This window comes from Anolis sagrei, chromosome 2 (assembly GCF_037176765.1).
Source record: "Anolis sagrei isolate rAnoSag1 chromosome 2, rAnoSag1.mat, whole genome shotgun sequence".
In the NCBI taxonomy this organism is placed as follows: Eukaryota; Metazoa; Chordata; class Lepidosauria; order Squamata; family Dactyloidae; genus Anolis; species Anolis sagrei.
In genome coordinates this window covers 28702995-28729537 of record NC_090022.1, presented here as the reverse complement: position 1 = coordinate 28729537, position 26543 = coordinate 28702995, and the positions used below count along the sequence as shown (strand labels likewise).

Here is a 26543-nt window from a genome sequence, read left to right as displayed (position 1 = left end):
TTAAACTGCTTTTTAGGTAAATAATTATAATGATTATAATCCCTGTGATTTCACTTACGTAACATAATTTTTGAATGAGTGCAGGAAAGATACAAGAACAGACATGATACCAATTCATTATCTAGCAGAAAGGTAAATATTGTCATTACTGCCATCTAAAAAGAAATTACTTTAAAATGGGTTGACGAATTAAAATCTAACAGTTATTCTAAGTGACACAGCCAAAAGCCAAAACATCTTTCTCAATTTTGTATTTTTTCCCTACGTTTCACAGAGAATGTAAAAAGGTAAGCACCTTTCAATCTGAATAGATATGTTGACCATTCCCACTGCCTTGGCAGCCATCTCTCCACAAAAGTCAACATCGACACCGAAGTACAACTTGGTCCGAACTCTGTGAGTGCTCAAATGTTTGAGGATCAGGACATTTGTAGGGATCCCAAAATGCTTGTTTATAAAGCTATAATCCTTCCAACACCATTATACATGAAACATGGACCATCTACAGACGTCACTCACAACTTATGTAACAATTCCATCAGCGTTGCCGCCAAAAAATCCTGCAAATCTCTTGGGAAGACAGGAGGACAAATGTCAGCATTCTAGAAGGAGCAAAGACCACCAGCATTGAAACGATGATCTTCCGCAATCAACTTCGCTGAACTGGCCACATTTTCCAAAAGCGCAATCATTGTCCCCAAAAGCAGTTACTTTATTCTCAACTGAAGAACGGAAAATGGAATGTTGGTGGACAGCAAAAGAGATTTAAAGATGGGCTTAAAGCTAACCTTAAAAAATATGACATAGTCACGAAGAACAGGCCTGTTGGTAACTGGAGGTCCGCTGTTACCAACAGTTTTTTGGATTATGAAGAGGCAGTAATAGAGGATGAAAGGGAGAAATGTGTCAAGAGGAAAGAGCATCAAGCCAACCCTTGTCGGGACCACCTGCCATCTGGAAATTGATGTCTTCACTGCGAGAGAATATGTGGATCCAGAAAAGGTCTCCATAGTCACTTATGGACCCACCGCCAGGGCTCTACACTTGGAAGGCAATCATACTCAGCCACAAGTGATAGCCTATGATGATGACTTCCGGCAATGATGGGCTGAATATAGTTGGTCTATAGTTCCTCTAACCAAAATGAAACTGATAGAGTCTTACCAGAGTCTTATAGATTTTTTTCCTTCTACAGAGAATTTTCCACATAACACTGAGACACACCATTTGCTTTCTAATATGTTAAAATCTTGCCTACCTCTGATCCCTATCCTCAGAGCTAAAAACTCACATGATAGTCACAACCCACTTTGGCTTTGCAAATTCAAAACATGATCTTGTTCATGTGGAACCTGAGCCTGGGGCACGATCGACAATTTGCCAGCATTGATAAAAGTTTCTAAGAAATAAAGTATTTATATTATTTATTATTTATTTAAAACTGTTATATACCGTTCTTCTCTAACCTCTGTAGAGGGACTCAGGAGGGACTCAAGTAAGTAAAAACTTTATTTCTATCTTGCCCTATCTCCCCATAGGGACTCAGGGTGGTTTATAACATAAAAGGCAAATATTCAATACGGTAAAATACAACAACAGACTAAAACTATTCAAAATAAACAAAACAGAGCATTCAACAATAAATAGAAGATATATCTCTCTTTCCCTTTCCCCTTTTCTCCCCGCAAATTTGACATGTGTTCAGTCCAACAGGAAAGCACAAAGATAAAACTAGCTAAAGCACCTTGGCTACGAACCTATTTACCTCTTGCTCAGATATATGTGTAGTAAACTATATAGAGGCACAGAACATAATATTCAGTAGAAAAGGACACAACAGGAGTACATGAATTAGCAGTTGAACTACCTGAAGTGCTTCATAATTAGACTGATTTCCCCATGAAGGCTTGAGATTAGCCAATGTTTTGTATGTTATCCAAGGGTTATGGTGGGAAAGGAGTCTATAGCATATGATTGTAGGTAGTGCTTGAGTTTTCTCCATTTTTTTTTTATTTTCATGGGAGTCCAGTGTCCCTAACCTCCCACAAAGGTGGATTGCTGACATCATTTTCCAAGAAAAAACCTCCCTTTAATTAAATCAAAGAGGAATTGTATGAAATTAGTGTTTTCTACACTGCGGGTCCATCTACAGTGCAGAATTAATGCAGTTCGGTATCACTTCAATTGCCATGGCACAAATTCCATAGCACTGAGCCATAGAAGTTTCCCTAATGTATCATGCATTAATTCTATGGTTCATATAGGCCAGGAAATCATTTTTAATGGATATAATTCCAAGATACATAAATGGCTACGAATTGTAACTTAAATCTAACAGAATTGCTGTTGACCAGGAAGATGAGGAGATAGAAAGAGATAACTCATTTCTGGATGGTCTTGCAAACTCCTTCAGAAACAGCAGGTATATAATGTGAAGCCTTTTAAAATGCTTTCAAAATAATTTTGTTCAATCTGGTTCTGCAAGTTTATTTTAATTCTTAACTGTTCTCTTTCTTCTGTTTTTAACAGCATCATTTGTAATGTTTTCATATATTTCTCCTTTTTTCTAATAAAAATAATGAATAAAAGTACTTTTTTCTCTAATATAGTTACATTTAAGATAAATAAGTCTGTTTTATTGTTCCCCTATTCAGAAAGGGATAACTTTAAAATGAAAAAGAGTCTCTTTCTTCTCACATCTGTCCACTACATCACATCACTGAAGAGCTGTTGGTGCATTGTATTTTTGGTGCCCAGCCACCAATGTAGCGTGAAGAAACTAAAGCATCCTTTCAATGGATAATAGACTGCTCCAGTTGTGCTACTCCACAGCTGTGCCTCTCACTAAGGTGGACATTACCACATTTTAGGCCCCCTTTCCATGTGTGTGTGCCTTCGATTTGCTTGCTGACTTATGGCATGAATTTCATATGGGTTTCTTAGACAAAGGATACTCTCAGGGGGTTTTGTCACTTCCTTCCCCTAATACACAAATTGCATAGAATGTAAAAGGACAAGGGCTAATATAAAGCTCCATCTGAATGAGGGCCACAGCTTACATCTCCCTGTGTTTTTTTTTTAAAAAAAATGCCTTCAGTAGTGCATTAAATGAACTTTATGCATATATTCATAAAGAAAAATAATGTGTGAAACCACAAGAGATAACATATCCATCATCAACTGTAAAAACAAAGCTTTACAAAATCTGTGATCATGTATACAGGTACTTTTTCTTTTTCAAAGTTGTCATTTAACCTTAGCCCGCAAACTGTTCAATACATATAGCATATTTACATATACGTTACACTTCTTGAGTGAACTATTTAACACAAGGCCTTTCTCACAAGCATTTCTGAAATGCATATGGACTATTTTCTCTAATTTCTCTCTGGGGCAGCTCATATTCGAAATTTCCAAACTATCTTTAGCATATTATTGTACACATACTAAGCCTACTTTCTGTTAATACCTGTAACATCTCTATGTCTCTACGTGACAGTCAAAAATAGCTATTTGAACATGTTCTGCACAATACATTAAACAAGGCAAGAACAAAGGTAAACATATTTGTTGATCTTATGCCAGGTCACTCCATCGAAGGAGAATTTCTGAAGAGGCCTTTGGATTAGATATCTAGCCACTGGAAAATATGAGTCAGCTACACAACCACTGCTTTACAAACTGAAAGCATGGTCTTAACTTTCAGTGATCTACAGTATTTTATGCTCTTTATTTACATAAGAGTTTAAATCTGTATGATTAAGGAAAATTCAGTATTGCATGACTCCAATTTATCTCAAAAATAAAGTTCAATGATTGAATCAGTTTTTAGCTGGAGGACAGAAGAAGAGGGTTAGTGTTTCTTTAAGCGGGTGGTTTTTTTTTGACAGTACAATGTATTAAGATTGTTTATCCAACACATGACTTCAACTTCGACATATGATTCAGGGTGCACTGCCAAAATTGCTATGTATCTTCTACAAGTCCTGATAAATGCAAGTGCTGGACAGGAAAATAAGCTTCAAAATAGAAACAGCTAAAATCTACTTTTACACACAGGGAATCCTATTCACAAGTCAGTTTTGAATTAATCTATACATATTGCTTAAAGAAACATCAATTGAAGAGATCAATTGAGTTATTAACAAGGATTAGATAGTGTTCAAATCCTGGGTAATAAAAAAGTTACTAAAACATAGAAATCTATTCCTAAGTCATATTTACTTTTTAAGGAAGCAAGACCTCACACACATAATTACTGCATACTTTCTGCCCCACAGAAACTTGGCTAGTATGTAATGGACAAGGCAGCTGATAAAAAGAAGGTTGTTGATTGATTAATTAATTTATGTAACAATGCTTTCCTAATTTAAAATCACTGTATCCTCTTTTTTTTTACGCTTGTAACAATATCGTTAATGGTCATCAAAATTCAATGTGGACTACAACCATTAAGAAGAAAGCTGAATGAATATGTGTAATACAGAAGAATAGTAAAATCCTCCATCACTGTTCCATCCCAAGGCAAAGTTATTCCAATTTAGTGGACTTCAGTGGTTGTAGATTAAACCTCTGTAGGTCCCAGAGTTCAACCATATCTTTCTGAATTTAAATCCTTCCGGGCTCACATCATTTCATGGTGCATCGCAACTGCAAAATGTACCAGTAATTAACATTGTTTAACTCGTCTTCCCATTATTAGGCTCACCAATTTGTGCAATTTTTACTTTCCTTCATTTGCTGCAAGTTTAGTGAGAGTACACTCAATTTGTTTCAGGAAGGCTAAAACAAAACAGGGTTCAGCCAATTTCTTTATTTTCAAAGTATCGAGCCGCTACAATACTTTCAAACTAACGTTCAAGGACAGCTGGGATATACTAAACATAGGACAACATATTACAAAACCTTTATAATACTGAAGAAATTTTTAAAGGACTGTATGTATGAGTTCTAGCTAGATATAAGTTCCATGGAGGACTCTGCACAGAGGAAATAATCCTAGCTGATTTTCAGAGAACTCCTATCTCCCCCTCACCACAATTCACCCATTCCACAGGACCCCCAAATTTTGATATATAACTGTCCCATGGAAAAAAGGAGCAAAGAGATCAGTTACTGCATCCGCCTGAATCTGGATCCAACCCAATGTGCTGTATATATTAAGAACCAATGGGAATTTTCCCAAGTTGTTAGCTGTTCTCTCTACTCAGTTCAGTTCATGTGAAATATGTAACATTTAACATTTTGGTTTTTAAATGTTTATTTAAACATAACAAACCATACATAATATTTTTTCATAAAGAGCCAAACAAGTAAAATACATCTAGAAAATATATCATAGTCAACTTGCTATATTTTAGTGTTGATACATCTATATAGGGTTAATTTAGTGCTGGCATATTTGAAAACTATTTATACTTAGCAATGAAAACCTATGGCATTAAATTAAAAGAGTATTAATACTGTCTTAGAATAGAATACAATATGTTTCTGCATACAATAAGATCCATATTCAAGATTCTACAAAAATATAAAGTTCTACTGATTGCTTATTGTTGCTCTGCTAATCAAGTAACTCCATCTTTTTCCAGCCTTTAACTCTTCTGCCATTATCAAATGTAGCAGCATAAATTAATAAGGAAAATGGTTAAAACAAATGTTCACTGTTCACAAATAGAGAATGCCTTGAAGGAGAAAGCTAGTGAAAGTTGACAGAAAAATGTTAGGTGGACTCTGGGAAATGTAAATTACTTTCCCAAGTATTGTGGTACAATGACAACAGGCTTAATACAGCCATGTGCTAATCTATAGAGGAAAGAAAACATTGCAGCCTCATTTCTAGCTCAATATTGATGCACTACATTCAGTGGCTCCTGACTCAAACTCACATTTCTTTCTTCTCACACAAGTTCAATTTGGGATAAAAAAGATTGTGTTTTAGTCTATTGATTTTGTTTATTTTTGTTATTCTTGTCCTTTTTACATATAGCTCATGTCTGCATCAGGGAGGAGGCAAAGGATATGTTGATGACTTTTTAAAAGGGTAACTATCTTTTCTTTTCCTTGCCAGCTTCGAAATGTGTTTACATATGCATCATTGCATATTATTTGGCTCAAACTACTGAGAGGAAGGGATGCATCTTCTCCAACACAGACACCCCAAGGTCCTGTTGCTTTGGGGTGATCAATGGGGACCCAGGGTATGACTGGCTCAGATGTGATCCTCTACTGTTGCTGATGGCTCTTGGTGAGCCAGACCTTAAGTCTTCCATTGCAACATTTTACTAGAGTCTAATGGTATTTGGAGCAGTCACTTCCAACACTCAATGTTTGATAGGTGAGTGAGGATAAGAAAATCTAAGCAGACTCCTTCACACCATTCAACTACTAAAAAAAAAAAATCCAGATTCTCTTCTCCACTTTTTGTATCACAACAAGGCGAAGGGATAGTGATAGCAGACTTTACCTGAGAATAAGTCACACTAAAGTAAATTAGTTTACTTCTGAGAAGGCACATATAAAATTATACTATATTAAACTGACAAAGCACAGAATGTTGTAGTTCAGCGTGATGGTAACATTGCTACTACTGGTAGAAGGGAGAAGAGGGCTGCGCAGGTGTTGGAAGAGGAGCAGCAGCGAAAGCGGATTAGGGAGATAATCATGGCTCCGAGGGATTCTGAAATCTTTGAGGGTTTCTCCAACTGTGAAATGGGAGATGGGGAGGAAAGCAGGGGAGTCAAGTGGGCTACTCGCGAACAAGAGTCCAACGAGGAGATTCAAAGGAAGCGTATCCGTGATATACTTTGCGCTCCTACAGAGGACTTCATGGGGTTTGAAGGGAGTGATGGGTCTGGGAGTGACACGGGGAAGGAGGATGAGCTGGATTGGACCCGTGAACAAGAAATTAGGGATATCTGTAATCAACCCACCTCCAGCGAGGACTTTGAGGGGTTTACTGGGGAATGGCAACCGGGAAGCACTTGGCAAGATCTAAGTCTTGACAGACTCTGGCAGAGGTGGAGGGATGGGTGCTCGGGTTCAGCTGCGGGGAATAGGGCAGCTGAGAGTGATGATGAAAGGGTGGGGAGCTCCTCAGCTTCTGATGAGGAACTTTAGGATAAAAGTGGGGTTTTGTTGTATGGATCTTTGCAGAAGGCAAAGTGTCTCTTTTGAGGTGTGAATCTTTGTTGCTGCCAATTCTCGAGTTTGGGTCCTTGAACTACAGATTCCTGTGTTCCTGTGTTTACTTCTACTCTGCCGTTTGACTCCAGACTGCTTTGACCAACGCTTTTTTGCCACTTGGATTTGGACAACTTGCCTACCATGTGCTTCGACCTTGGACATTTTCTGGACTCTGTTTTTTGGCTTCTTTGTACTGTGCTTTTGAACTGTGTGTGTTTTCAGCATTTTGCTGCAATTTTGAGTTAAACCGGATTAAAACGCCAGGATAATCCGGGTTATATTTCAGTTTCTCATATCGCTTTATTTTTGATGCCAAATTGTTGGCTGAGCTTGGGGTACTGAATTTAAGTGCTCCAAAGACTCTGTTGTGAACAATACATTTGTGTTTGGACCTTTTACTCTGTGTTTGGCTTTACTGAGGCTTCTGGGTCTTGACACAGAAGATTTATGAATAAGAAAGAAAAAAAGCAACCTAGGTCAGTACAACTGGTTTACTGTAAGTAGTTCTACGATATGTTTATTTAATACTGTATACTGCTTTCCTCCCAATACTGAAACCCAATACAGATCAGAACATAAAGAGATTAGGGAGTCAGTTACCAAAAGGCTGCTTGAGCAGAAAGGTTTGTATGTAACGAATAGATGTTTGAATGTATGTAGAAGAGCAGAAGAAATAGGCCTGAAGGAAAACCAACATGGAGTTCGCGCAAGGCATGATATGGATCAGACTTGGCAGCGAGAGCAAGGAGCCACTAAGGCATAGCTGAACAACAATGGACAATAAGGTGTGCATGTAAGGAGTGTGCAGGTGTACCCCATAAGTCAGTTCTTTGCAGACAAAGTCGCTTTGATCCGTTCTGGTCTGGTCACCATGTTAATGGCAGTCTCTGAGGATGTAAAATGAGTACCTGCTTGTCCAGTTTTGATGGATTCATCAATTGGTGAAACCCGAGGATGTGGACAAGATACTTGGAGGAATGAGGCCAACCACATGCATCCTAGACCCCTGCCCATCCTGGCTTTTGAAGGAAGCCAGAGGGGGATTGGCCGAGTGGGTGAAGGTGGTGGGGAATGCCTCCCTTCAGGAAAGCAACATTCCAGCGAGCTTAAAACAAGCTATAATAAAACCGCTGTTGAAAAAACCATCACTGGACCCCACTCAATTCGACAATTATCGGCCTGTTTCCAATCTCCCCTTTTAGGGCAAAGTCTTGGAATGTGTGGTGGCTTCAGAACTCCAGGTATTCTTGGACGACACAGATTATCTGGATCCGGCACAGTCTGGCTTTAGACCGGGACATGGAACCGAGACAGTCTTGGTCGCCTTAGTGGATGATCTACGTCAGGAACTTGACTGGGGAGTGTATCCCTGTTGGTTTTGCTGGACCTCTCAGTGAATGAATGAATTGTTTATTGTACTAGCCATAGGCCATGACATCAGTAAAATACTAACTTTATAAACACTTTCCAATATAAACCTTAAAACGTAACAAGAAATAAAACTAAAACAAGTTCTTTAAAATTATGTTGGTTTTGCTGGACCTCTCAGTGGCATTCGATACTGTCGACCACGGTATCCTTCTGGGACGCCTCGCAGGAATGGGCCTTGGAGGTAATGTTCTGCAGTGGCTCCGGTCCTTCCTAGAGGGCCGATCTCAGAAGGTGTTATTGGGAAACACCTGTTCAACCCCACAACCATTGTCTTGTGGGGTTCCTCAGGGTTCAATATTGTCTCCCATGTTGTTTAACATCTACATGAAGCCGCTGGGGGAGATCATCCGGAGTTTCGGGGTGCGGTGTCATCTGTACGCAGATGATGTCCAACTCTGTCACTCCTTTCCACCTGCTACTAAGGAGGCTGTTCAGGTCCTGAACCGGTGTGCTTGGCCGCTGTGACGGTCTGGATGAGGGCGAACAAATTGAAATTGAATCCAGACAAGACAGAGGTACTCCTGGTCAATCGTAAGGCCGAACAGGGCATAGAGTTACAGCCTGTGTCGGATGGAGTCACACTCCCCCTGAAGACGCAGGTTCACAGCTTGGGTGAGATCTTGGACTAATCACTGAGCCTGGAACCCCAGGTTTCAGCGGTGACCAGGAGAGCATTCGCACAGTTAAAACTTGTGCACCAACTGCGCCCGTACCTTGGGAAGTCTGACTTGGCCACGGTAGTCCACGCTCTGGTTACATCCCGTATAGACTACTGCAATGCTCTCTACGCAGGGTTGCCTTTGAAGACTGCTCAGAAGCTTCAAATGGTCCAACACTCGGCAGCCAGGATACTAACAGGAGCAGCACTCAGGGAGCATACAACTCCTTTGTTGCACCAGCTCCACTGGCTACCAGTCTGCTACCGGGCACAATTCAAAGTGCTGGCATTGGCATATAAAGCCCTGAACGGTTCTGGCCCAACTTACATGTCCGAACGCATCTCCTCCTATGAACTAGTTAGGACATTAAGATCATCTGGGGAGGCCCTGCTCTCGGTCCCGCCTGCATCACAGGTACGTCTGGCGGGTACGAGAGACAGGGCCTTCTCAGTGGTGGCCCCTCGGCTGTGGAACGCCCTTCCTACAGAAATTAGATCGGCCCCTTCCCTATTGGCATTTTGGAGGAAAGTGAAGACCTGGTTGTTCAAGCAGGCATTTGAATAGGCAGTGTAATGAACATAGGAATATGGAACAACGGATGATGAGATTGGATCATGATTTTACTTGAGACGTTAATGAGATGTTATATTGATGTTTAACTGTTTATTATGTTATTATTGTTTTCGTTTTTTTAACTGTTTTATGATGTTAAGCATTAAATGTTTGCTATTGTTAACCGCTTTGAGTCGCCCGAAGGCTGAGAAAAGCGGTATATAAATGAATAAATAAATAAATAAGAAAAATGGATTTTGGCCTATAAATGCAGGGGATCCCAAGAACATACATGCTTCCTGATCCGCAGTAACAAGAACGTCCACACCTTCTCAGAGGAAAGCTGATCATCTTCGTCTGGAGAAGGCCTGTGTGTGTGTGAGTACGCGTGAATGTGTGTGTACACGAGAGCTCTCCCTTGATGTGATTCTGACATGATTCTGTGATGATTGTATTTCAATAAATATTACATGAATAGTGTTAAAACCAAATTTGGTCTCTAAAGTGTCTCAATGGTCTAAACTACCTTAGTATTCCTTGAACACTCTGCACAAAAGAAACAGGAACCTCTTGGGGTTCATAACATATAAATTATTTTAATAAAAATATTTTAATAAAAAGTGATGGCAATGAAACTGTAAGAACCAGGTACCTATACTTCAAATAGAAGAAAAGAAATACATGACATTACATGACCGGTCAGCACAGAGGATGGGAGTACAAAGCATCTACTGTCCATATCTTCCATTCTATCAAAAGAATCTTCATGGGGAATAAAAAATAAGAGTTCATTCAGTTTCTCTAATTTGTCACAGCCCCCGAAAAGTAAACCTCAGTATCAGTGTAAGGATAATCTGCACTGAAGAAATGATAGACTCTTTAGTGAATTAGTGGTGCTGGTCCATGTTCATATGGTCCTCTTATATTTCCTCTCTGCTACAGGAATCCCAAAAGTGACTGTGTTATATAGCTCCAAGAGGGAGCTATATAACTTGGTAGATGCTGCAGAATTGATGATTTGTCAGAAACAATATGGATGGTGACATATGAATCCATCTCAGATCAATAGGGGGGTGACTGACACAAATCCCCTGGGCAATAGTTCTAAGATGGGATTGCTAGAGAATGAAGTCCAACAACATCTAGCATGCATATGTTTTCCACTCCAATTTTACAAGCCCAGTAAGGACCTAACTATGCATTTATCCCTGTTGCCAGTAGTGTTAAATTCTCAAAAGAGAACCATTATTAGTCAAGTTTGAAGCTCTATCAGTTACTCTTCCTGAGATGTCAACATTCACTTATTTTCTTCAAAATGTCAGAGTTCAGATAATATGTGGCCTATTGTGTTTTGAAAATCTTTGCAACAGATTGAAAGAAATTATCTTTGGACCTATACTCTAAGATACTTCCTTAAATTGCATTTTCACTAGGTACTGTGATACTGTGATTGTGTAAGATTACACTAAACAGCAGAATATGTTATTTATCCAGCTTCAGAAATATTTTCTTTCCTTTAGATTTAAGTGCCATGGGATCTCCTTTAAAATAATATTATTTAATATTGTTACAGGACAGCCAGCATGGTGCAATGGGTTTGAATGGTAGATTAGGACCCTGGGAGAATAGGATAAGAATTCCTGCTTAGATGGGGAAACTCAAACAGTGACCCTTGGACAAATCAAAGTACTTCAGCGTAGGAGGAAGATAAGGGCAAAGTTCATCTGAATAAATCTTGCCTTGAAAGTTCTCAGAGTTGTCATAAGTCACAGCTGACTTAAAAGCACATAGTAACAATTTTTTTGTTATTACAGTACTGTGCCTTTGCTTTTATTATTCTTGAGCCCTAGACTTAACTGGCATTGTACTGTCAAACAATACTGAATAGGTATTTGGGGGAGTGTTTTTTCTTTTTCTTTTGAAGTATATACTACACTTAAACTCTGGGGAGTGGCAACCTGCAACAGTGAGGTTTCTGTAATGATTACAGACAATGTTTCTTTTACCTAAAATTACATAAGCACAAAATTGCAATGATTAGCTACAAAATATGATACAATGTTCAATGTTCAATGGATAAGGAGGTTAAAGAGGGACAACTAATATTTCTTTAAGGTTTTTATTTGAAAATGTTAACAATTTAAAAAGAGCCAGCTCATTTCACACTTGAGGAATCTCCAACTCAATGAGCGATTTGATTAAAGTGTGTCAAAACAAAACTAGCCCCTATTCTCAACTGATAGCTGCTTTTCTTTTTTGGCATTAGAAGAAATTGTAACTGTAAAATTGCTTCTAGACCATTGATCTGATCTAAACTCGGAAGCTTCAGAAAGAAACTGCACAATACGCTTGCTGAATTTGTGGCAAGCCCTCTTGAAGATCCACAAGCACATGGACAATTTAAACAAAAAGGAGGAAACCATGAAAATGAACAAAATCTGGCTACAATAGTGTTAAAAAAAACTCTAAAACTAGGACAATAAATAAATAACAACACTCTGAAAACAAAGGAATTCCAGACATCAATCAATCAGGGCCAGCTAACACCTCCCAACAAAGGATTCCCCCAGGCAGGAATCAGATAGGCCTTTAAACTACAAGGCCATTCAATGATAATCAAGGTGAATAAGAGCAAATTACAGGGAGCAAATTAAACAGCTCTAGTGGCTGCGGATAAGTTTCTGGTCCCAATTCAAGGTGCAGGTTATTACTTATAAAGCTCGAAACGGTCCGGGACCTGCCTATCTTTGTGACCGCATCTTCCCCTATGAACCCACCACATGATCTTTAAGATCATCAGGAGGAAGCTCTTCTCTTGCTCCCACCTCCGTCTCAGGTGCGGTTGGTGGGGATGAGAGAAAGGACCTTATCAGTTGTCGCCCCCCAGCTCTGGGACTCCCTCTCATGGAAGATTAGGCTAGCACACACACACCCCGTCCGTCCATCCATTTTCCGCAAAGATCTAAAGACATGGATATTCCACAGTGCCTTCGACTAGACAATTGCCTTGACAGCTGGCCCCAACAAAGATCTAAAATCTGTCCTCGCACTTTACTATTGTTTTGTACCCAAAGCTATATTGACTTATTTTATATTGCTCTATCCTTACTACTGCTATATGACCTATGCACTTTATTCACCAGCCCTATTCTCTAAATTGCTGTTGCACCAGTCCGCCACCCGTGACGAGAAATGAATGTCATTATTGGTTGTTAGTTTCTAATGTTTTATTTTGTATTGTATTTTACTGTGTTATGTTTTTAACTGTGTTGACCGGGCTTGGCTCCATGTAAGCCACCCTGAATCCCTTCAGGGAGATGGAGGCAGAGTACAAAAATAAAGTTGTTGTTGTTGTTGTTGTTGTTGTTAATAATTGCAACATTTACACTTGCCTCCAATAGACAAGTGTTCTTATTACCACCCTGGACCTCCAACAGATATACAAACCTCCCTTGTCTAGTTTCCAATATACCTCACAACCTCTGAGGATGCCTGCTATAGATATGGGCAAATTGTCAGGAGAGAATGCTTCTGGTACATGGCCATACAGCCTGGAAAACTCACAGCAACCTAGTGATTCTGGCTATGAAAAACTTTGACACCCTCATGAAGAATTTGGTTGAGAAATGAACAAGATCTTTCGCCAAGAATCCTACATAGTGAGACAAAGAAATTTCCTCGAGTGATGTAGTGATTACCGCTACAAGAACCTATAAACAAGATGCAATCTTAAAATAGCACTACCTGAAAAACTTGACAATTGATGACCAAAAGGTGATACTGTTCCAAACATATCTCTCCTAGAATCTTAAAGAAAAGACAAATATTACACAATCCTGATACAAAAGCTGAAAATGAAAATAATTCCATTCAGATGGGAGAAGCTGGAAGGTATGTCCTTTAGATTTAACCAAAAGAGATTTAGATTAAACACAGTGTAAAAAGTGACAGAATTTATAAGGAAATATGGAGAAAAGTGAGCTTCAATCAAATGGAAAGAGGAGAAAATGGACCAAGTACAGGAATAAGAAATGGCAAAGGATAAGGAAAAGATAAACAGTGATGGACCCAAGACTGCCCTAACTGGACTAAACGAAAGAGATATGGACTTGGGGGGGGGGGGGAGTAGAAGAGTGTTATTATATGGGAAAAGGACTTTTTTTTTCTTTTGATGGGCATAGAAAATGAAGGGAATAAAACTATTAGGCAGAGAATACAGAGCCCACAGATTAAATGTTTTAGATTTGTATGTAGATTTTATTAGAAAAATAGATTTTTACTTTTTGTCCTTGTATTTTGTCTTATAGTTTTCATTTTTGTTTTTTATGTCTGTTGTAAATTTTGTGTCAGTTGTTTTCTGAATAAAAATTATTTTAAAAAGAAAGGAAGGAAAGAAGGAAGGAAGGAAGGAAGGAAGGAAGGACCTCACCCGAACTGTCATTCAAATGGAGTAGATCAAACTGTATTATCTGAGGTTGCCCACCTCTTCAAAAATCTGCGGATATCCAAAGCGAACAGGAATTGTGTGTGAAAGGAATTCTGGATTAAGAAATGCGGCAGCAAGAAAGATTATATTTACATATAATCTCAATATACACATTTTCTGTATAGGAAATTTAGTATGTTTACAATGAAGAACTACAACAGTTTAGATCTTAACACTGAGATCTTTATGAAGGTTGCCATGACATTTAGAACGGTCTGGCAAGCCGCCTCAAAAGTACAAGGATGCATTGCTTTTAGTCTTTGTAAGAATACCAATCACTAGTTGAAATATAAACTTGGATCAGACTTTTGAAAGCTAAGTGATTCATCACATGCCTTTCTGAAAGAGAAGGTCACCTTATCACTGCTACATGACTGTATACAGCATGATGGATGTTTCTACAACAAAACCTTGGCCTTAACAATGCAAAATAAACTCCGTTTTTGTCCTAATGTACAAAGTAAAAAAGTATTTTGATCTCTCTATAGTTCATTCTGCCCTTTAAAAAATTACATTTATATAGTGTATTTAAAACACATGAACACACTACAATTTCAAACCTAGTCAAACAGCAGGTGCAAATTGAAGAAGAGGAATAAACTGGAACTGGATTCATAGCATTACCTCTGAAGTGCATGCAAAATCATTCCACCTACTGCCTACCAAACCGGTGAAATGAACCTTTAAATCAGAGTTTCCAAACTCTAGTGTGACACCTGTAGTCCCTAAATGTGTCGCATGAAAAACACTGTCCCCCTTCCTGCCCCACAAACAAAGGCTGACTGGGTGTCCTTCCTTGAAGAGGCTTGGGAGCCACTTGGGCACAGTGTGTCAGCCTCCCCTGTAGGGAGAGAAAGCAGTAGGGACAATTGTGATAGGGGTCTATATTTTACTAGAATTGGAGGATATCTCCAAATAGCATTTTATCTAGCTCTTTTCAGCCAAGCAGGAAGGCACACTCAAAAATCTCATAACAGATGGCCATTCAGCCTCTATTTAAAAACCTTCAGAGAATTTTAATCACTACAGAAGTAAAGTGCTGGTGCTGTTCAAGTGTAGGTACTGTTATAACATTTATAATTTGCACTACAAAAATAGATAACCTTCTAATTAAGAAAAGAATATCTATTGTCAATGATGGTTGTGATTAACCAAACGGAGCAGCTATAGAGGAAACTACACAAGAATCAACTATAGTACATAAGAAATGTAAATGAAAATTTTGTGTGTGTGTGTGTGTGTGTGTACTATATGTTGTATATATTATATGAAACTCTTATAAGAGGTCGGTTTAACCTCCGGTTTGTTAGTAAAATTGAATCACTGTGTTGCGAAAAGAAGCATGTCTAAAAATGTGTCACTAACATGAAGTTAGGGAAACTCTTGATTGAAAGTATTGTGAAGAAAAAAATTAATAGCAAAAATTCGGAAACGAGAAATGGAAATTAAGATAGAAGAATGGTATAAGAAATTTGGAAATTAACAATAAATGATAAATTAGCATGTAATCTAAAAGTTTTAAAAGGCCTAAGGAAGAAAAATGATTTTGAAAGTATATGGAAAAAATTATTGAAGAAACATTTTAAAAAGAAGATGGAACCACCAGAACCTCATTTCTTCCCACTAGATCCCACTGGAGGGATCATAAAGAAAACAAGGACTCCGGAGATGGGGAGCACAGCGGGTAGCACAACTGGGGAAAGGAGAAAAGTAACTATATGAATTGTAGAAATTTTTTATTGTAATGAAATGAACAGAAATGTAATAAAAATTTACTATTAGAAAACAAAAATAAAAAAGCAAAAGAAAGGAAAGGAAAGCTCTGCTCTAAATACTGTAATATAAGCCTCTATTCACAAGTACCATATGATTTTTCAACAACTACCAAAACTACCCAGAGCACTACAAATGTGAGATCAACCAAAATTAGCACATGCCTACAACAATAATAGTGAGTGGTGTTTTCTGCAACCTCTAATTGTATACATTTATTCATCTTCTATCTATGAGTAACTGAACACAACAAGCTGCTCAGGGTCAGAATGGCATTTTATGTAACACAGAACAACCTAAAAGCCATTATTCAAGCCTAATGCCCATATAGAGATTTCCCTTAAGTTGGTTAAAAGTTGTTCACACACAATCAATGAAGTGTATTTAATTAAAACAAATGTAACTTTTGTTTTGCTTAAACCTGCCAGTATTTGTATGCATACCTAGTTCAGTCAACCCAATACAGAAATTAATTTTAGTTTAACACTACTGCCAGAATTTTCAAAATGTCACAGACATGTTTACTAGCAACATCATGTTATACAAACAGCTGAAGAGAACGTAGATAGAAGAAGAGAAGCTTTGAGCATCAAAAAAGGAATCTAATTTGACCTTTCACTCCACATTTTTTAAAAATATTTTGAAAGTAAAATGTGTAGTGCCCATGTATGTATTATAAAGCAGTCCTCGTTACTAAAGCAGAAGATGTGGTTTGCACAAACACTGCATTATTGTTAAATAATGGAAGCTAACATATGCTCAGAGGCTAATGTCACTATCAAAGGCCTTCCAGGGGGAGACTGTCTACATGGTTAATATTTCACTTGAGTTTGATGAAGTGCCCTAATGCTGAAAGCAAGACCACACGTACTACTGAGAAGAGTTCAAGCTGAACAATAAGGCTATCACACCTGAGCAAATACAGAAAAAATGTCACGTCTCACTCCACTTCATTTTAAATGCACAATTAACCTTTTGTTCAAGAAATGCCAGAAGCAAGTTATCTCCATAATGTAGGTATGTTGCCAAGATTTTCTGCAATGCAATTATTTATGGCTTCAGCCTTCCTTTCATGAAGAAAATACCAGGATACCATTTAACAGCTTCTTTCAGGCTAACCTTTGGGCTGATTTGTGTAAGCCTATTATAATACAATACAATAATATTAACCATGGATCATTCAGGAGCATTTCAGCATGCTGGCCTAGTACTTCAATGATTCCCTTCAGGAGACCTTTGGTATTAGCTGAGGCTTAGTTCCAGAAAAGATACACCTTTGTGGGTACCAAAATCAGTAGATGCTCAAGTCGTAGATATACAGTGGCATTGTAAAATGGTGTCTCTTGCATAAAATGGCAAAGTCAAGGTTTGTTTTTGAAATGTTTCCTTAATATTTTCAAGCCATGCATAGTAGGATCCATGGATAAGCGTGGCCAACTGTACATACAAATGAATTTCTGAAAGTGATACTGGATAGTTACCCTTTGAAACCTTTGGCGATTTTGAGGCTGCCAACATAATGCAATGACTTATTGTGCATGAATTACAAGTAGCTATCTCCGTTAACATCTTAGTTGTAGCCATGGAAGTCCTTGAGTAGATCTTGGATTGTAATGGATTCAATGAAGGCTAATATTCTAAATTTTGTCCCTGTTAATGGACAGGAAAAAGGATTATAACTTGTAGATGGGACAACAATTCTTCCAAAATACGTTCTCAAAATCTTAGATTACATGTTCCCAACTTAATCCAATATTCCAGGTACCCTAACCACAATGGCACAAATGCTGACAATTTCAAAATCATCATTATATATGTTGATGACCTCAAGATCTGCAATGTAGAATATTACACCAATGCAGTAATTAAAATATAACAATACTTTCTCTTCATATTGACTCTTGAGCACCTAAGCTTTGAGACACCACATTCTTGAAGCCCCCGGTGGCGCAGTGGGTTAAACCCCTGTGCCGGCAGGACTGAAGACCGACAGGTCGCAGGTTCGAATCCGGGGAGAGGCGGATGAGCTCCCTCTATCAGCTCCAGCTCCTCATGCGAGGACATGAGAGAAGCCTCCCACAAGGATGATAAAAACATCAAATCATCCAGGCGTCCCCTGGGCAACGTCCTTGCAGACGGCCAATTCTCTCACACCAGAAGCGACTTGCTCCTGACATGACAAAAAAAACAAAACCACATTCTTCAGTTACTAACAGTACACAACCAAATACATTAACTGAAGGAGGAGAGGATATGCAATGAGCAAAGACAATAAAGAAAAGCCAGAGAAACCAGCATTAATTGAGATGGAAGTAACTTTCTGACAAGACTTCAGATATCTGTCAGGGACTATTTTCTTAAAAACATGGCTTAATAAACAGTAATCATCTACAATACATTTTGAGATCTCAAGACAATAACTTGTGCTTGATACAACACAACACTGAAGATTGTAATGCCTAAAATATTGTATTTGTTCTAATTCTTCTATGCTGACTTAAGTTAAGAAATAATTTTTAATTGCTTTGGAGAATATTTGGTCACTAATACTGCTCTCAATTTTCTCTGGCACACACAGAAACATTGAAAATTGTAAAACTTCAACATTTATCTCAGAACAGGCTGAAAAAACATGAATGTCTCCTAAAAGAGCAGGGCAATTTAAGAACTGAGAAAGAGCATGATGAATCAATTTGTCTGCAGTGTGTTGTACCGTATTTAACATTCAGTGGAAAATAATTTGTATTTTAGAAGCCTTAGATTATGAGCTCACATTTTCAACTACATGCTTAATAAAAGGCATATATTTTTTATGAGAAACTGAAATTATCTTTAAAAATCCAAAGAAAAAAAGGCAGCCAAATTAGATGTTCAAATCACAGAAAGCAATTAATTTGACAGCTGCTATTTTTTTTTTACACAGCAGGAGAGAAGCACAAAAATGGAGAGAGGTTCCTGAAGATTTCTAATCATTTTAGGTGGAAGAACAGATGCTATACAATTTTTGTTTGCTGACAGCCTGCCCTTATCCTAAAAGACTGGCCATTATGTTAGACGAATATAGCAAAAGTGGATGGAAGCTTACTTTATGAAATTATGAAAGGTAACAAAATTCACGCTGGTACAAAGCTCATTATAATGCTATATAGTTCTGTTTAAACCACCAACTACCATGATGCACGTGTATAAAATAGTAATATATCTGTCTTGCAAACAGATTACAACCAACCTATGAGTAAATGACTGAAGAAAGCCAGGCTACTGAAGTTTTAAGTGTTCAATCTCCATTCACGAAAAGAGTTTCTAACACAGGCACCCATTCATAACAAATACATGCAACTAACGTATTTCTGTTAATATATTTCTTCTTTCTTCATTGGCCTTCCAGTTGTTGTTTTTGCTGTTTTACTGGACCAATCAGAATGTATGTTATACATTTTGGAACTGGTCAGTTTAAATATCTTTGTAGTTTTATTGAATTTTTTCTCTATAAAAACTTGATTATAAACTAATATTAGTTAAACCTATACAAACAATAGCTGCAATAAAAGCAATCTACAGCTGGACCATAAAACAAACAATCCCCATTGACCAAAGTCAATTTCCTTTACATTTCAACACACTGGAACAAAGCAGTTTAATTTAGTTCTAAAAACATTAACAAAAATTTGTCTGTTTCTTCTTGTTACTATCACTCTGTCTTGCAAAGGGAACAGGTAAACAAACCATGGATGCTTCATAAAGTGTCCAAAGAGACAAAAATGGGAGAGCATCCAATGTAATTCCCAGGAAAAATTGGAGACACGTCTCAAAGTGCTCGACATATGATTGCATTATTACAGATAAATCCCAACATGTTCCAGCCCAGGTATGTTTTATGGTCTTCTTCAAGGACTATGTAAAAAACAGAAAAATAAAAAAGCCAAAATAAAACACATAACATTGCATTAAAAATCATGTAAATTTTTGTATATTGCCTAAATCTATTAATTTTAAATTGGGCTGCAGATATTTCTGAAGCAGTTACAACGTTCCTTTTGAATCTATTCAAATGTCTCGAGTTATTCTTATGAAGTATCCTCCCATAAGCATCTTTCCTTACCCAAAAAAGAAGATCGTTTACTCATGACAGGCCAAGGTTCCAAAATTCCTAGATTATCAAATCATGCAAAAGTACGTACAAAATGTGCCAAAAAAAACCTCATGGAAATGCACGTATCTTTTCATTCCATATACTGTCACAGAACTGTCAGAAACATGGCCCATGTGTAACTGCATAGTTCTAAGAACCCAATACCTCTTTAATCTTTATTTCTGCATTTATGAAAATATATCTATTCCACTCTATATGGACATATATGAGGACAGCAAATCCCAGAAGATAAGCAAACATGTCCTGAGCATATTAATATGCTATGCCTACTCTTCGAAAATCCAGTTTTTTTCCTCCAAAATCAATCCAAATTAGTATAGAGAAGATGTTCACATGATGGTTTTCTTCTTAACGCTTTACCATTATTCAAGGAATCATATAAAAGACAATGAGAAGGCAGTCTGCATATGCACAGAAATACATTCTACTGTTAAGAAGTCCTGAAAGAAAGTTATTCTGCCTACACTCAATTGTATCTGGTAATATGAAAAGTACCATCTTTTTCCAAGAAATCACAAAAGTGCTTCTTTTTAAAATGTGTATTTTTGACACAAATTGAACTAAAAGATACTGAAAATAAGAAGTATTTTGGCGTTGTCTATTAAAAAGTAGAAAAAACAAAAACAAAAACATCTACATTAGTGAAACACACAAAATAATATAAGGCAGACCTAAAGCAAACTAAATTAAGACGAGGAATAACAATGATTTGATAATGTACACAGTCTCCGATAAAAGGCTTCCTATTACATCATTTTTAGGGGGGAAACTGGGGGAAGCAAATATATGAAAAGCTTGTTGTTTTTCATCATTCTAAAAAAATAGCCCATGCAACTTTTTTTTCATTTTCATGTTTTAGGGTGGAGAAAGGGCTAGGTTCCCCCATTCCCCACCCCCAATGTTTTCAGTTTGTTTGGGGGGAGGGCTTTACATCTTTAGGACTTCCAAACAAAGCTATACTGTCTGGGTTAGAGCTACCAGAGATGGCAATCTATCCACTCAATTAGGTGTCAGCCAAACAGTTTTCACACAAGAACCAAAAAAATTCTCAGGCAACCGAAAAACACAACCAATTAGATAGAATCACAGATTTGGAAGAGGCTTGATGGACCATAAAGTCCAACTCATGCAAGATCTTCAGCAGGTAGCTATCAAAGCTTCTTTCTGATGCTATCCAGGTAACAGCTGTCCCACAATTTCCCAACTTTCCTTTCATCAGTCTTCATCCTGCTGCTGCGCCTCCTCCATATATTCAGTAGGCTCATTCTCAAAACAGACACAAAGTGCAGCAGACTGCACAGTTACCCTTTTCATTGGTGAGTGATGAACTGTAAAATTCTAATCCAGATGGACGAATTCAAATTGCTGCCTGTTGTAAGGCCACCTTGAGTCCCCTTTGAGTGAGAAGGGCGGGTTACAAATATTGTAAATAAATAATAAATAAATTCAAACTCTGACACCTTCTACTCCAGAGCATCATTAGGACCTCACCAAGGTGGAGATGAATACTCCTCCCTTTGCATTGCAAACACTAAATACTCCTTCCTTTCCTATGCTGATTTTGAAACTAAATCTTCCCTGTCTCTACTAAGCAGAGGTGGGACGGGACTCAAAGTAATAAGGAGCTGTTGTTCGATTGTATCTTACACAATAAATGTATTGGTGTGACTAGGATTAAAATTGAAATCATTTCTGAAAGCAGATTTGCACAGCCTTTCCGACCTTTAGCAGATGATTTCTAAGAAAGAAAGTGAAGGTGTCTTTTAGGGCAAACAGCAGCTAGGGACATTACTTCCATTGCAATTGGGCCCTCTCCAAATAAACCATTCCTCTGCTCCAACCCTTGTGCTGAAGTGATCACCAGTTTGCCAGTTGAAATTTACACTTGGATCAAAGGATAGGTAAGGGCATATGGAAGTGGTTGAGGAAGACTCGGGCTACTAACCATTAGGACTGAATGCAAGACCTGAGCAGAGCAGCTGATAACATAGTGACTTCGGGTCTCTCTATTGCTAAATGGACTTGATGGCTCTTAACTGCATAAAAGTTGTCATTTTTAAATAAAAAGTCACTGTAGGGTGATGACAATTGAGATTGTAATATGAAAGTGCTTTTCTAATGTGGTCATGATTCAAGTCAGGAACCTAAAAATTTGATGGGCAAAAAAATAAGCTTTTCACCTAAATAGACATTTGTGGATGGAGAGGAGCCAGACTATAAATGATGACTGAGGCCAAAAAGTAGATAAAGAATTAATACCCTCTTTTCCTTCCTGTCTTTATGGCAGTGAAGTTTACCACCCCGAATGGTAATGATTGGGAGAACATTTGCTAATAGATGCAATTACTAATTGCACAAAGAATATATCTCACCCACTTATCTGAGCAACATTAACACAATAACTGATTGCATAATGAGTATTACATATTTTGGGGCCCATGATCAATTTCTAGTAATGTGCTTCATGAAGTTCAACATATGACTGCGTATAAAGGCCTCATTAGGTGTTTTTTAGCACTCTTCACAATTATAACCTTGATTCCTCCCTCACTTTAACCTACCAAAAATCTGATGTGCTTCTCATTTTTCTTCACAAGTACATTAATTCCCAGAAAATCAATTCAAAGAGAGGTAAAACATCCTTCTATTACCATTTTTTCACAAAAACAAGAACCAACATATAAAGATTCCATCTTCAAACATACCTACTAACCTTGCCAAAAGAATAAAATGCTTACTTATTTGTTGTAATGTAAAATTATTTAACTCTTACTGTACTGGAAAATGATTCCCCATAAAGGAATTCTTACCTGATACTCTTCTGTTATATCTGTTGACAACAGGAGCTGCAACAAAAACAAGAAAAAGGTATAAATGCTTGTTGAAATCACTAAAACACAAGTATATATTTTGAGAATTCAGATTCTTATCTCTGTCATTAAAGCAAATCTTAATTCTTTTAATTACACATTGGAAATAAGGTTTCAAAAAAACCAACAGTTTTAAAAACTGTATGCATCAAAAGTAAATAAAACAGATGCATGTGCAGCTTTATTCAACATAGAAGCAGCACATTTAATCAAGGGCTGCATTTGAGTAATACTACTCAAAATAGCGATCCCGTAATTTGTGCTTATCCCTAGTGCAGTGGTTCTCAATCTATGGGGCCCCAGATGTTTTGGCCTTCAACTCCCAGAAATCCTAACAGCTGGGAAACTGGCTGGGATTTCTGTGTGTGGCAGTCCCAATCCCTGCTACACCTCGAGGAAAAAAAAAAGTCAGGGCTCAACTTCAGAAAGCTTGACATGTATTGCATTAAGGCACATAATCAACAGCATCTAAATCAGCCTTGTAAAGTAAGAACACAGAAGTTACCACCTTGAATATGGGTTTTCTTGACCTAATAGGAGGAGATTGACAAAGTGCTACATTCTTCTTCCAACAGCTAATTCAGCCTATACTTAAAGACAACAATTTGAGGCTACAAGAGCAGAGATCACACAGTACATTCGAAAATAAAGCTATTTTGGCTGTTACCACTCATGAGTTACGACTGTTGTTATTTAAAATCCCAGAGGCAGTCTAACTACTACTACAGGAAACACAAGTGGCAAGATGCTACTTCCTACTTCAGGAATAGAATACTTGACTGGACAATAATTGACAGTTTAAATACTTAACCGATTCTGTCAATCAAGTATTTTCAAGTAAAATGATAATTCCCTTTCCTTAGCATTTTCATCATGTTCTACAAGATGCTAACCTTCCCCTAAATAAAGTTTGTACCACCAGCTATCTACCAAGAATATCACTTGGTGTACTTTTGAATGCCACAAAAGGAATATGTGTAATTTACCCAAGAGAGAGATTGACACTTGTGTTACTGTCTACCCATCTCTTGAGTAAAATACACATATTCAATTTTAGTAGAATTCAGTCCATTTTGTCTTCATCAAAGCAAACCTTACTACAAGTAGGGGGGTATCTATCTGTCAGAGACTAATAAAGCAACTACAGAACATGATGAGTAACAGGATGATATCTACAAATCTCTTTTTAAAAAAACAAAACCTAAGATATGAAAAGAGACTCCTTTGAAAGAATGACAGATGACTAGCAAAATCTGCACATATCAGAAGCAGTCACTTCCTGATAATGTAATTTTCTTTTAATCCAATACTGGGGGTAAAGTGAGTTTTTAATAAAATAAAAATAAATAATCAGCCTAGTCAATTTAGACTTGTGGTTGACTTGCAGAAGCAGTCCCATTTCAAGATGTTGTAAATACAAATCTATTGCCCCTGCAACACAGAGTAAAAAGGTTTTCTGGCATCTAGCAACGTTCTTTACAGAAATTTTACTGAGCTAAAACTATGCAGCTCCTGAGGGAAAAAACAAACAGCTGACTAAAGCCCTCAAGAAATGCTATTTTATTTCTAAAATTGCAGGAACAACACAGAAGCAGAATGCAAAAGCACTGATATTTCCTTGAAGGCACTTCTTTGTTTCTCAGAACAATTCTTAGAAACAAGGTTTCCAGGTAATTGAGGGGAACTTATCTTTTAGAAGTCTACAGCAATTAACATTGAAGCTGAATATGCAGAAACAAATATTTTTCAGAATCACAGTCTAAATTATTTCTCTTTATAAATATTCCACATCCAGGTTTGTTTGGGCATTTTTGTTGTCAGATGAGTTGAACCCAGAGCACATGGGAATATGATGAAATCTCTCTTAATGGTGGTAGTTGTTATGGGCCTTCAGGTCACTTCCAACTTACGACAATCCTAACATGAACCTATCAAGGATTTTCTCGGCCAGATTTGTTCAGCACATATTTGCTTCTGCCGTCTTCTAAAGTTGAGAGAGTACTTTTTGCCCAAGGTCACTCAGTGAGTTTTCATGGTTGCGAAGTGATTTGAACCCTAATCTCCAGAGTCATGGTCCAACATTCAAACCAGTATATCACAGTGGCTCTCAATTCAATGGTACTCAGCTTTATTTGTGAGAAGGGAAAGTCATAGAACCAAAGAAATACAACTGCAAAATGAATTGTTATTCTGCCAACTAACAATCCTTATGTCCAACAACCCTTGGCTCCTTATGTCTATCAAGTTTTATCTGGCTTAACTTCCATGATTTCTATGAAATTTATCTGGACAAATGATGCCAAATAAATTTTATTCAGACTTTCTGTTCCTTCAAGGTGGTTTAGAACTGACAGCAGCCATGCTGGATCACGGCAATGATTTTCAATGGTTCCTTGAAGTCATAAGGTTAGCAACCATTGGTATTACCTCTCTGCCCTGATAAAAAAAGGGAGTATCCTGTGACTCCTCCATGATGACAACAATATTGGACAGCAATGGCTACAAAAGTGATCAATTTAAGGTAGGATCAAGTGCCAAACAGAAATGAATTACTGACCAAACTTATTTTCCATCTCCTTAGCTATGATTCTACACCTTGTTGACAGGAAGCTTCCTGCCAGTTAGGAAATCACATATCAAACAGGTAGCAAGCTCTTTAATCTCAGCATGCTGAAAACCAAAAGGTCGCAACAATTTCTGTTATAGAACTACAATATGGTGATGATAATGTAGTCTGTGCCCATTCAGAGAATGACCTACAAGTCACTCTAAATTCCTTCGCAGAAGCATATGAACAGCTTGGCCTCTCACTGAGAAAACCAAAGTGCTCTACCAGCAAGCACCAATCAATCCCTCTTCAATGCTAGAAATAAGGTTTAATGGTGTAACGCTAAAAAATGTTGACTGTTCCCATACCTATGCAGCCAACTCTCCACAAAAGTTGATACGGATTGCCGAAATACAACAGTGTCTGAGCTCTACAAATGCAGCATTTTTTCAAATGAAACAGAAAGTGTTGAGGATCAGGACATTTGAAGGGATATTGTTTATAAAGCTATTGTTCTTCCAACCTTATTGTACACCTGCAAAATATGGACCATCTACAAACGTCACTCTTTACTTCCAAAAAGATTCCATCAGCGTTGCCTCTGAAAAATCCTGCAAACGAACATTACATTTTTATTTATATAGATGGGTTTTCCTACATTCAAGTATAGCAAAGCCTCGCTTATCCAACATAAACGGGCCAGCAGAATGTTGGATAAGCGGAAATGTTGGATAATAAGGACGGATTAAGGAAAAGCCTATTAAACGTCAAATTACGTTATGATTTCATAAATTAAGCGCCAAAACATAATGTTTTACAACAAATCGACAGAAAAATGCAGTTAAATACACAGTAACGTTGTGTAGTAATTACTGTATTTACAAAT

At 37.6% G+C, this 26543-nt stretch overlaps 1 protein-coding gene across 1 annotated transcript in view; it reads right to left on the bottom strand.

The window, feature by feature from the left end:
- Positions 1 to 26543, bottom strand: part of PRKAR2A (protein kinase cAMP-dependent type II regulatory subunit alpha) — a 92121-nt gene that overhangs the window by 40096 nt on the left and 25482 nt on the right. Inside the window, exon 2 of the mRNA XM_060766477.2 lies at positions 23050 to 23085. Within this exon, the coding sequence (XP_060622460.1) occupies positions 23050 to 23085 (36 nt within the window). The remainder of the gene's footprint in view (positions 1 to 23049; positions 23086 to 26543) is intronic.